Source organism: Thalassophryne amazonica, chromosome 13 (assembly GCF_902500255.1).
Source record: "Thalassophryne amazonica chromosome 13, fThaAma1.1, whole genome shotgun sequence".
NCBI classification, from domain to species: Eukaryota; Metazoa; Chordata; class Actinopteri; order Batrachoidiformes; family Batrachoididae; genus Thalassophryne; species Thalassophryne amazonica.
In genome coordinates this window covers 39,622,504-39,636,001 of record NC_047115.1, presented here as the reverse complement: position 1 = coordinate 39,636,001, position 13,498 = coordinate 39,622,504, and the positions used below count along the sequence as shown (strand labels likewise).

The 13,498-nt window shown below is 37.8% G+C and overlaps 1 protein-coding gene across 1 annotated transcript in view; it reads left to right on the top strand.

The window, feature by feature from the left end:
• loxl4 (lysyl oxidase-like 4) overlaps positions 1-11,794 on the top strand; it is a 56,172-nt gene extending 44,378 nt beyond the window's left edge. Inside the window, exons 14-15 of the mRNA XM_034184775.1 lie at positions 6,742-6,853; positions 6,951-11,794. Of these exons, the coding sequence (XP_034040666.1) occupies positions 6,742-6,853; positions 6,951-7,021 (183 nt within the window). The 3' untranslated portion in view covers positions 7,022-11,794. The remainder of the gene's footprint in view (positions 1-6,741; positions 6,854-6,950) is intronic.
• Positions 11,795-13,498: the final 1,704 nt, after the last annotated feature.

Genomic DNA, 13,498 nt, shown 5'->3' with positions numbered 1-13,498 from the left:
GTCTGTCACATGTCTACAAACTGCATTCCGCATCACTGCATATGCAGAATACAATAATGTGATGTAATATTACATTGGGAAAGTGATTTAAAGATATAAATATTCACACGGTCTTATCTTTTTTGTCATTGTGTTGATGAACCACCATCTTGTGTCTTTGGAAGGTACCAGAATTTTAGTGGAACTGCAAAAGCAAAGTGTCTCAAAACTTGAGCCTTGACTCCTTAGTCATGCTAGTAGCAGCACTGGATTAAAAGGTAGCTTGCTAACAGACAAGACTTAACAACATAATGTAGGAAGTTGCCTTCCCCTGTGATAGACTGGTGGCCTGGATGACACTGCATTCAGTCTAATATTGGAATATTTTTGAAGTAACATAGAATAACTACTGCTGATGAGGCATAACGTGTGATTTTTCTATAATGAAATTAAGACGCCATATGGGATTGCAATTCTGTGTTTAAAGGCCAAATCTATTCTATGACTGAAGATTATATATATATATATATATATAATATATATATATAATATAACACACGATGACACACTGTGTTCTTTAATGAAAGCCAGTCTTAGAGGTCATACACAGGTGATCACTGTTTAACTCCTTAACGCCTATTGTCGCATATATGGTACAATATTTGACTCAAATATGCAACATACCAAATTGACCAGTATGCCTGTTGTCGCAAATTTGCAACATACCATTATTATTATTATAACATAAATTATTACCATAATACAAAAATTACTATTTATGTTTTGTGCAAAAGTGAAATTAATAATCTCAACATTATTTACCATCTACTTAAAGGCAAAAACACACACAAAACATTTTTTATATACAGCTATATAAATTCAGGCCTTAAGGGGTTAAAGCACAAAGTCCAAAAATCAAGCAAACAGCAGGGTCAAAGGTTACAAAAGAAATTACAGGTCAAAACCAGGACATTTGACTTGGTAGACATTAACACACAGAAACACTAGAAAGAAAGAAAAAAAAACCCAGCAGCTAAGGAACCAGAGTTTAAATAAACTGGCAGGTGATTACAATTGGCCGCAGGTGCACTGATGGCTAAATGAGTTCAGGTGTGAGCACAAACAGGAAGAAAGCAAACCAAACAAGAACAGAGAAGACTGTGTCAAAGTAAAACAGGAAGTAGGGTAAACTTGACAAGCCATTAGAATAAAACAAAAGTAGGACATTTAGAAATAAACCTAAATCCCAATGGCACTTAGAAACAAGACTGGAACAGATACACATTTTAAAAAAAAATCTGAACTAAAACTACTAAAGAGTTACATGAACAGACCCAGAAACAACACAAACTTAACCAAAACTGAAATTACTGTAGCATAAATCCAAAACTGAGAATGCACCATTAGATAGCAAAAAACAGCAGGGACATGAACCACAACAGGATGTCGTGTTCCATAAGGTCACGATGTAAAGACCCAGGTCAGGCAACTCAATCAATCCACAGTCGATTTTGTCTTTGACCCGTATCACCATGTCATTCTGAAAAGGGGTATAATTCTTTAAGAGGTCACACTAAATCTCTGGATATATGTAATTTAGCCACAGTGGAAGAAATTTCTATCTGAACATTTATAAATACACATTCAGACAGAATGTTTTGTACTTTAAGCATGTAGAGCACTGCGTAATTATAAAGTGGAATAATACAGTTATGCACATAGTGGAGGTGGATAGATTACAGAGCACGTAAATGGAGTGGAAAGAAATAAGAGAGTGAAATGGAATGAACCATTGAAGGCCAAAAGGTCTTTTGAAGGGTCCTTTAAAATGAACATTAAATTTAGCGGTTTTAAAAAAGAGTACACGGCATGCTGTAAGCCAAGTAGTTAGTTTTTCACCATTAACTCACTTTAGTAACCCTGAGCTTTAAAGGAAGAGTCAACAAGGCTACAATTAACCACCGAGCGCTAATGTAACATATCAATTACCCAAATTAACTATTGCCTTCTGTCACGCGCCACAGCAGCACCTAGACCCCCTTCTTCCATTAGAAACGCCTAATTTGGCACCAAGGAATTCTTTCTGGCCTGCTTTTATTTTCATTAGTTCTTTCTCTCTGAGAAAGACGTTCTGCCACAGAACCAGCCCTCTGCAAACGCTGTAATTTACCTTAAAAAATTAAGAGACAGGTTTGGTGCATTCAGTAAAAGTTTAGAAGGGTTTTTTTTTAGTTGTTTGCTTTCTTGCTTGCTGTAGCTGTTTGTAACCTGTATTTAAAGTGGGTGTAGCAGTTTACAGAGCAGCTATTAGAGTAAATGGCTTCTCAGTGTTATCACCAGGCCAGATTAAGGGAATAGTTGTATCAGCAGAGCTGCTCTGCACATAACTATTAGTATAGTGTATGGCATCACTCAGACCCAATTCAGACATATAAACATGCTTATGCGGAACTATTGCAGCAGACTTCAATTTTGGGCTAATTTAGTTACTATTGCATACCTACAACGTTACAAAAAAAAAAAAAAAAAAAAAGCAGAGACAATATGCAAAATTCAAACTAATAATAATAATAAAAACAAACAAAAACTCGATGATTATTACGTTTACTTTGACCTGTTTCAATGCAGACCATATGAACCAAAAATATCTCATGTTTTATGTGGTCAACTTCATTTCAGTTGTTAATTTGGGTGTATAACACCTTCCAAAAAGAAATAAAAAGTTGGGAGTTAAAAGCTTTGTAATGTTGCCAATCATTCTCACAACACTGAAAAGACATTTTAGCATTGAGCATACCAAGCGAGGAAGCATGTCAGGTTTACTTTTGTCCAATTTTTGCTACAAACATGTCTTCAAGTGTGCAGCATTCTCACCTCAGGACTGCAAGCAGGTCAGTCCAGTATCCAAACCCTCTTCTTCCACCCATGCCATTGAAACATGCATAGAATAAGGTTTTGCATTGTCTTGTTGAAAAATGCTTTGATGTCCTTGAAAATGATGTCATCTTGAAGGCAGCATATGTTGCTTTAAAGTCTCAATGTACTTTTCTGCATTAATGCTGCCATCATAGAAGTAAAAATGACCTTTGCAGAGTACTGACACAACCCTACACAACAGACCTTGGCTTTTAGACTTGTTGCTGATGACCGTCTGGATGGGTGTTTTTGTCTTTGGTATAGAGCACATGGCATCAATTTCTTCCAAAAAAGATCTTGAATACTGATTCATCTGACCACAGTACACATTTCCACTGTGTGATGGACCAACCCAGATGCCTCAGAACCCAAAGACGTTGATGCTGTTTCTCAGCAAATTTAACATAAAGCTTCTTTTTTTGTGCAGTAAATATTTAAGTGGCATTTGTGAATATAACTCAGTGTTGTGCTCGACAAAGGTTTCCCAAAGTAATCACTTGTGGTTATATCATCTATTGATGAATGACGCTTCTTAATGCAGAGCCACATATAGACAAACAAACATATTGTTACCTGTACGCACACTGATGGACAATTTAAAGTTTCCAATCCACCTAACCTTCAGGTCTTTGGATGTGGGAGGAAGCTGGAGCACCCGGAGGGAACCCACACAATTGTGGGTTCTTAATGCAGTGCTATTATTATTATGTTTTTCTTTTACCTCATTACTAGCTCAATTTTGCCCCCACTCCAGGTTTTTGGAATGTGTTGGCCTGAAATGCAGAAATGGCTGTGTACTAACAAATTAAATGAAGTTAACACAAAACGTGACATTTCTTGGTTTCATACAGTCTACAAAGAAATACAGGTGAGCCCCGTTATCTCGCGCGAGTTGGGGTTGACAAAGTTGGACCATGACTTATCTGAAACCCCAAGTTAATGAAGTTGACCAAAAAAAACCAAAACCAAAAAAAAAAAAACAGTATATTATACAGCAGTCTAAATTTTTGGGGTACACAAATCGACCGTAAGTAAAGCCAAATCATGACTTATGCATGCGTGAGTTAACAGGGTTCACCTGTATATGTCAAAGTAGATGTAAGAATCACTGTTTTGTTTTTCATTTTCAATAAAATCCCAACTTTTTCTGATTTGGGGTTGTATGTTGCCGTGAGGAGAGCAGGCATAGGCGGGGGTTAAACCACATTCATAAACTAGAATTATGAAGCTGCTTATGTTGGCACTGCTCATGTTTTGTGTCGGCACCATTGTCTTTGTGTTTGTACAGGTTATAAAATATTTTATGATGGGTTTTCTGTAAAAAAAAAAAAAAAAAAAAAAAAAATCACCAGTAGGATTTGTTCTATTTATAATACCAGCAAAATCAAACAGCTAACCACCACACATCATGGAGTCCATATGCTAAAGTGCAGATTTGTCCTGTTAAATGTCAATTTAACAGAAATTCTCCAAGAAATTATGGTGTATATATCCTTCCAAACAAAACTCCTGGATGGAAAAGTCATCCAGCTTTTTATGGATGTGAAAGGGATGGGCTATAAAACAATACCAGCCACGAGTGCTGTTTAATAAGAGGCACTCTAACAATTTTACATCCAACTGCCTTTTATTTCAAATGGCTTTCTCAGTGTTGGGACATACAGCCTTGTTCTTTGTTTGCCCATGTGCCAGGCAGCCATGGGTGAGAGAGTAAGAATGACAGAGAGTTTAACTTGTCCTGTTTTCTAATGTTTATGGAGATGTGAAAAGCAGCTGTAAGTCAGAAGTTCACATGAATCTGCCATTACAATAAGTGTTTACAAAGTGCCTAGATTTATATCGAGTCAAACTTCCAACACTCTTATGAGATCTTTTTGGACATGATAGTCGTACATATTTAATATTACTTGGTGCAGCTATGCACAGTGCCGTCTGCCTGGGTGGTTACCATCCCAGGATCCGTGGTGTTTTGGTAGTGCATTTGCTCTGGGACCTGATTTGACTTGAGCCAACATTCTGTGATCAAGTGTTTCTACGCCAATAAGAGTTGATTTTACACTGTGATGGAGTATATTTAACTCTATTTAGACTGGGACCAAATGATATCCCAGCAGAATAAATTTTACTCTGCAAAATTTACTGTGTACAGGGTGACACAAAAAGCAGAACCCATAAAAACTATAATAAATCCTACAAAGTGTGTACGATCATTCCTCAAAGTTTCAGTTATCTTGGTCGGTTTGCATAAAAGTCATGTTCTTTCAAAATTATGCTCCAAATGGTAAAATTTGTTGGCGAAAAAGGCCTCCAGGCAAAATGTCTTTTTCTTGGTTGACCAAAGACTGTTGTTCCAGTCGTCTTCCTCAACCAACCCAGTCTCACGGCATGTTGTGATTCAGCAGCATGAACTATACATTAATCTATTGGTTTGTGATATTGTCACGAAAAGTGCAACATGTTCGTAATGGGAGCACAAATTTATTCTCATACATTCCGTGATGGCTGCACGAAGTTAGAAGTGATGCGGGGGGTGGGCGTCTGGGGTGTTATGGTTAGGGTTAGAGGAAGGAGTAGGGTTAGGTTATGGTTAAGGTTAGGGTTGGGGATAGGGGTAGGGTTAGTAATAGTGAGTTAAAAAAAAAAGTCACAAAATGTGAATCATTTGGTGACGAGAGCACAAAAAAAAACAAAAAAAAACCATGAGACTTCTCAGTGTATTGTCTACGATCACGTAGGATTTATTACAATTTCTATGGGTTCTGTTTTTTGGGTCACCCTGTAGGTGCTAGAAAGGGCTAATATATGGGAGTGTTGTTAAGGTGCAGTTAAATGTGGTCTGGGTCATGTGCTTGTTATTTGTTCTGTCTGTGTCATTGCACCAACTCTCCAGCCTTGAAATAGTCAACACATTGATATGGAGTACTTGGCCAATCAGTCTGCTGCTATGACATTCGACCAACAAGCATGAGAAATTATTTTTCTTTTGCATTTTAAAGTATCTATACATCACTGAAATTTGCATGAAGATGACAAAACAGGTGTCTAATGTGGATCCTACCGTGGATATTTATTCACCAAATTTCCAAACGTTTGGCCAACGAGGAAGTATGCAAGTGTATGCAAACCAATAAATTGTACACATTTTGATTTAGTTTCTTAGTTCAATAACAGTAATAAAACACTTAAATGAATACCTTGGTTAACATGAACACTATTAATAAATGATTAATAAGCACCATAGTCACCTCTTAATTAATTGTTAGTTAATACTTATAAGTGGCTTGTTAATTAATGTACCCTTACTGTAAAATATTGCCCACTTAAATAATAACTAAATGCTGAAGGAATTAATATACAGGAAAAAAAATATAAAAATCTGAAAATGGCAGGTAATTTACACACAATAAATGAATTTAAATAAACACAATATGTGAAAAACTGCAATTTTTATGGTAGAAGTAATGTTAAAAAAAGGATTACAAAGAACTCTGTGACATATATCAACACTTTTGTGGGTAATATCTGAGAAATAAGTGAGAGTTAAAACTAAAGCATTTTGAAATGATACTTAAAACCAGATGTATTGTAATGAGTATTGAAATATACATTACAACTTAAAAAACAAAAACAAAACTGGAGGATAGATGTTGTTTAAATGTGCAACATGAGCACATGTGAGTGTTTAAAAGAATGAATATAGAAAAAAAATATTCAATGTTCTTAATGCATATTGAATGAATAATTAATCACAATCAGTAATGTCTCAGCATTGTGATACCTTGTGATAGTATTGATGGAAGATTGATGTGGAAGATTTTCTAACTTCATGATTTTGTCTTCTTGCAGGTTGAAGTCAATCCCTCAATGGACATGGCTGAGTCTGACTTCATGAATAATGTCATGAGATGTAGGTGCAAATACGACGGGCACAGAGTTTACATGTATGGATGTCACGCAGGTAAATCCAAGAAAGCAGTTTTCTGTCCTGTATTTCACTTGCTCTGCATTTCCCCCCCCTTTTCAGTCTTTGATAGTCGTGCTTTTTTCCTTCACAGGTGATGCCTACAGTGCAGAGATTGAAGATCTGTTTGAGCACCAGAGACAAATCACCAACAACTTTGTGTAGCTTGTCCCAGGGCCCAGTAGGACGGCCTTCCGATGGGCCTGGAGACTGCTCAGGGTGGGATGGGGTTGATGGCCACAGGTGTTTGGGACTTCAGCCGGGCCCAAAGTACTAGGAAACGCTCCAAATGGCACCTGTCCATCTACTTGGCAGATGCAGATAAAAATATCAGTGAAAACATCACTTTACAGACGTCGCAGAGGCTTCATTCTCAACCTAAACAGTCACTGACAACAAGAGTGGAACAGGAGCCACTCGGCTGAACATGTTTTTCACTTAAGTAAGAAGATATTGACTCAAACTATATTGATTTTTGTGAATGTGGACAGCTTGTAACTTAAGTTATCTATTCTATACAAATATATATACATTAAAGACATTAATGTCATTATAACTAATCTGTCACAAAAGTCAACAGGGGAAGCTGGTGATGCCGGAAAATCTAAAGCTAAACATATAAATGATGAGGCATGCAATGTGAGTTTCTTCTGCACCTTCAGTCATCTGATGTAGCATCAAATCTAAAATTTTACTGTTTGACATCATTATAAGACATTTCTACACTTACAAATGTAACTGATGTGCATTTACAAATATTACAAATATTAGTGGCCTTTCAGCATAATGTATTGTAGTAACCTCACTACATGTCTGGTGCAGTGCATTTTTGCATTGTTTAATGAGATATTTTATTATTTAGCTCTAACAAAAATCATTCTTTTACATGACAGTAGTCATTCTACAGTTATTTCCTATTCATTTCAAATTGGTAAGCCTGGTTTTTATTCATACTTTGTGCATTGGTGCACGATGCTGCCCTACGGTTGTATGTATGGTCACATTTATGCTTTGCCACTAGGGGGCGTAATAAGTTCAATACCAGAAAGCGCAGCAAAGAGCAAATCCAGGTGAAGAACCCTAGAGGTTTCAGCCTGCTGTTGCCTTATTACGTGGGTTTTATATGTGCTGAACTTAATCTGCGTTTCTTGATGATTTTTCGTAAATAATAATCTTCTAAATTTTGCCTATTTTGGGGGGAGGGGGGTTCACAACACACTCTTAAACCCCTCTCACACCGGGCCTGCGTATGTATCTAGTTCATAGGAATGACTATGAAAGTTGCTTGCAGGGAAAAGAAAAAACCTTGCGCGTAGGGGGGAGAAGCTTAGCTCATTGATGCTGTTTTTACAGGCTGCCTGGACACACAGGTGGATTTGATACATTGGAAAAAGTCAGAATACATTATTTCCAGGAGTTAATGGACTTTATTTACTGTAACGTGCCACAATTGTGAGAGAACTTGAGGAGGTGAAAGCACCGTGGAGCTGCAGCCGTGATCGTGTGCACGATCTGGCCATGAGGAGTGGACGGTGGACATGTCCTCTCGCTGGCGATCTGTCCATGAGGAGTTAGTGGATGTGGAAGCTTGTCTAGTCCACCTCTTCTTCTTTTGTGATTTTGAAGCTTCACTGCCAGCAAAGTCCAGCAGGATGAATAAAATCTAGTAATGCAGGTATGTACTGATAAAGTTGGGTTGGGTTGTGTACAGTTACGGAGGCTTGGTGTACAGCAGCGCAATGTTGTGTAGACTTACATGGAACACTGCGTCCATTATCTACTCCAAAAGGTCGTGAAAAAAATTAAACATGTTTAATTTTTTGGTATCCATTTCATGGACCCCTCTGCGTCCCTCAGCGTATTGCCACGTAGGGCTGTATAAGCTTGGTGTAGTCGGTACATGGAATTACGCAATTCTACATTGGCCCGGTGTGAAAGGGGCTTTACAGGGTGGCAGGGGTGCTTCATTTGATTACCAACAGTTCTTCTCTTTGCAAACATGCAGCAAGGTGAGAGTAAAAACAGCCTTAATAGGTCAAATGTTTTTAAAAAACAAAGCACTTTAACTTTTTAACATCAGTATTTTAATTTTACCCCACCTGCTCCCACATGACTTTGAAATTATTCACCAAATTTGTGATTTTATCAACAAAATTATACATTTGTGTGTGTGCGTGTGTGTGTGTGTGTGTGTGTGTTAGTTGCAGAAGTGAGATCTAAAGTTTGCTTTTAGCTTTCAGATAAATGTACTATTTATGCTGTAAATTTATTTATTCCTGAGATTCACACTTACACAGCATGACCTTACACACATTTATCTGTATATTACTGAATAGGTTTTGTTTGAAATATTTGTGAGATACGTTAACCTGGCAGAAAACACTTTTTTTGTAGTTGCCAAATAAGAGAACTTTGACAGATGAATAATTATTTATTTTATTTTAGTTATGAAAGTAGCAGTAAGTGAAGTGTGGAGTCTTAACATTTGTGATGGGAGTGAAAAGCAGTCTGACAAAACCGCAGCGTTGTGGTAGGCAGTGAAGCTGGCTTTGGAGAGCGTAAAAAAGCCTTTTAATTATGTCTGTTTGGGTTAGGGTTAAGGTTATGGTTAAAGTCAGCAGTATAGCACGTGCTTTATAAAGAAAAATGGCGGAATTGTCACACATGGAATCAAAGACGTTCAGAGGAGGATGAAAAGGTTATGACGGATTCAAGAGAACAAGGAGGACAAAGTAAGAGGAGTCACAGCAGACAGACGGGAAAGCTTTGAGACTGGAGGTTTGACTCTAAGAGCTGCCTTTTTGTAGGCTGCCGTATACGAAGACCGCAAGCTGGCATTTTCGGCTCCCCAACGAGAACAACATGTTTGTCTGGGAGGAGAAAATACACTCACAAATTCACAGGTTTACACAGTAAACATTAGCCTTACTTGTTGTCCAAGCCAGGCCTCCTTGAAAACGTACTGTATTATCCTACAGCTTTGCTGGATAAGTTGATTTTCTGCACTTCACCAAATAATGATGTAACTCACTTTTTTTTTTTTTTTTACGGCGTGTAATTCCAAACTGCTTGTTTTACTCCATTAATGTCTTTGATGTGTTTGGCTTATTGTTCTTAGTGGTTAAACCTGTTAACACGGTTTTCTCACTCAGTTTCCAGAGCACGCTGTAGTCAAGTCACCCATAAAGACCAATATAGATTTCATTGTTTCTGCAGATGGTCGTCGTCTTTAGTAAACCTTTGTATTTTTAATTCCACGAAGGAGCCTCAGAAAGCATTATGGCTGTTACATTCAGGTCTGTAAGTATTTGGAGAGTGATTCAATTTTGGGAATTTTACCTCTGTACCCTATCATATGTGATTGGATAAACTAAATATAACAATTATTATTAATATCAATTTACATTTACAGAAGTTTTTATGTATATTCTTTGTTTTTAGGAAAGTTTTTAGGAAGGATATGTTTAGACTGGTGAGGGAATATCCATGATATTGCCAAAGGACATACAGTAGGTTTCTGTGGCTGTGATTGGAAAACATGTACATCACACAACAATACCTGTGCAACTCCTGTTGCATTGCTTTTAAAGAAAATCTACGTGTTCCACTCCACCATGTAGCTGTGGTACAACTGGAAGAAGTTGTTTTAAGTCTTCCCAGTCCAAAACAGAGAAGCCTGTTAATTCCTCCAGAGTTGTCAGGTGTGTCTTGGTGACTTCCCTCACTGATCACCTTCTTGCATAATCACTTACTTTTTGAGAACAGCCTACACCAGATGGATTTACCATACAACACCACACTGTTTTTATTCATTCATTTTCTACCGCTTATCTGTCTGGGTTACTGTCGCAGCAGACCAAACAGCTCATCCCACTCTTCCCTATCCTCGACCAAGCCCTGTAACTTTTCCTAGGGGATTCCAAGGTGTTTCCAAGCCAACTGGGAAATATATTGCCTCCCATGTGTCCAAGGTCTTCCACAGGGTCTCCTCCCAGGTGGATGTGCCTAGAAGACCTCCCTGGGGAGACAACCATGGGGCATCCTCACCATTCTGTTTATAATTCTTAATGAGATAAATGAGGCATTTTCATTTTCAGAGCCTGTTAATTGAAAATAGACCGACTGTATACATAAACGGTCATAAATACGAGTAAATGGTATGTGTGAAATTTTGGTCAACCCTGCTGCATTTATTAAGCTGAATATCTACAATGCAAGCACATGCTGATTGTTTCATTTCAGGACTATTGCTGAGGTATACAGAGGTAAAATTACAAAAACTGCATTATTGTCCAAATACTTATGATACAGACTGTATAATCCATGCACATGTGCGTAATAATATCCGAACACAGTGAACCCCATTTTGCAAACATCATCATGATTTGGTACATTTTCTGCTTGTTGGCACACTACGACGTTGTGTTCTATGTGACATATTAAGTATATGATGTTCTTGATCTTATGTTCATTCACAATTACTCAACATATTACTGTATGCGTGCCCATGCTGTAGGTATAGCATTGCATAGTGCACACACTTGGACATGCATTTTCCATGGCCAGTTGAGCTTTTATTGTGCCTTTTAAAGCTAAAAGTGTGAGTTGCAGTTTGTGGTGCTGATGTATAGAAACCTGTGCTCTCAGGGACTTTGACCTCATCTCAAAGACTTCAAGGAACATTTCATGTGATATAATTTTGGGTGCTTTGTATATGTTGCATATGAGTTTACAATATGTCATCTGTATCCATGTTTTCTCTGCTGGTAAACCTTTAAAGTATGAAAATAGGTGCTTTGGAACATTTTCCTTGAAAAGAAAAAGTTTGGATAACTGATTAGACACTGGCTGAGTGAGAGGAGGCAAGTTACAGTAAAACAACAAATCACAATCAATTCATTCATCATGACTGTGAATCAATAAAACTTAATCACATACGAAGCTGTCTTTTGTTTTCTGCCTCTTTTTTGCTCTTAATGCATGAGCCTGCAGAATTTTTAGATGATAAGTTTGCTCACAGGATGTATTTTCTCTGCACTGATGCGTTTTCCATCCACCTGCTCCTATGCATTTATAAATAAATGCATAGGGGTTTATTTCAGGTGGATTTTGTTTCATATTGGGGCAATCAGATGTTTAGAGCATTTAGTTCATCATCAGTGGATTAGATGACCAGAGAATAATGTAAAGTACACTTCAAATGAATGTAAATGAAGCCAGGTTATCATGTAAAAGATTTATTAATCGAAAGGAAACAATCATCTTTACATAACTCTCGCTGTTAAAACAATGCTGCCAGTTGAGCTTTGACTCATTTTGGGTGATTCAAATCTCTCGCATCTCTGATCAGAGAAGTGAACACTGGACAAACTGCGGACATATGGATGATGCCAGTCACCCTCTGCACATCAGCAACCAAAGGAGCCTTTTCAGCCACAGACCGCTCCTTCCCAAGTGCAGGACCAACAGACTGAAAAACTCCTTTGTCCCTCAGGCCATCAGACTGTACAACTTCTCACTCAGCAGGGAGGAGGAGTAACAGGAAGACGGGACAGGAAGGAGACGAACAGTAGTAGCAATCAGGCTTGGTGGCTGAAGATGTCTGGACGCAAATGCAAAACTCAGACAAGCAGCTCTGTGGTTCAAAAGGTTTAGTGAAGTTTCAGGCAGAGGTCGGTACATGTAAAGGCAGTCCAAAACAAGAAGCAGTACAAAAAAACATTTAGACAGAGGCGGGAGTCGGGTACACAGGCAGGTGGTCAAAAAAACGAAGAGGCAAAACGACTAGGAAAACACACGGAGAAGAGCTGAAAGAAGGCACAAGGTGCATTCATCTGGCTGGAAAGCACCAGACAAGGGTGTGGCAAACAGAGGTGAAACAGCCACTACCAAGCACCACGGAAAAGACAAGAGAGAAAGGGACAGAGAAAACCCAAGCAGAAAAAGACGAGCAAGATAACTAACAAAACAGAAAAAAAGACCAAAACACAATAACTAATGGAGCAAAAAAAAAAAAAAAACAAGAAACAAAAATCTAAACCCTGACAGTAGCCAGTAAACCAGTAGTGAGCAGTATTTCTGGTATTTATATTTGTGTATTTATGTTTAGATTTGCAAAGTGTTTTTCTTTTTTACTTACTTTTGATGCACTTTGTGCTACTAACCCTGTGTGCTACTATACAATGCTGCTGGAACCTCAATTTCCCTGAGGGAGTCTTCACAAGGGATCAATAAAGTTCTATCTAATCTAATCTAGAATCTCACCAGTGGATGAGCAGATGACTAATTGTTGTAGGATTGGTCAAAGGTCAAGGTTATCAAAATTAAAGTCCCCCAAAAAACACATATTTTCCAAGACACCTGTGCAACCAATAGGACTAGAAAGAACGTAATACTTGTATCAATCAGTAAATTATTTTTAGACAATCGGTATTAAGACAATATTACAAAAACATCATAACTGACTGAAAAACACATTTTTCCTATTGCCAAAGGTGAGTAGAACACTCAAAGTCTCCGCTGTCCACAATGATTTAACATGATGTAGGTTGTAAAAAATTGATACTGTCCTTTTTTGGAATGGAACAAAACCCAGATGCTACTCAGGTCGGTTATGTTAACTCGCAATAGATGACATTTAAA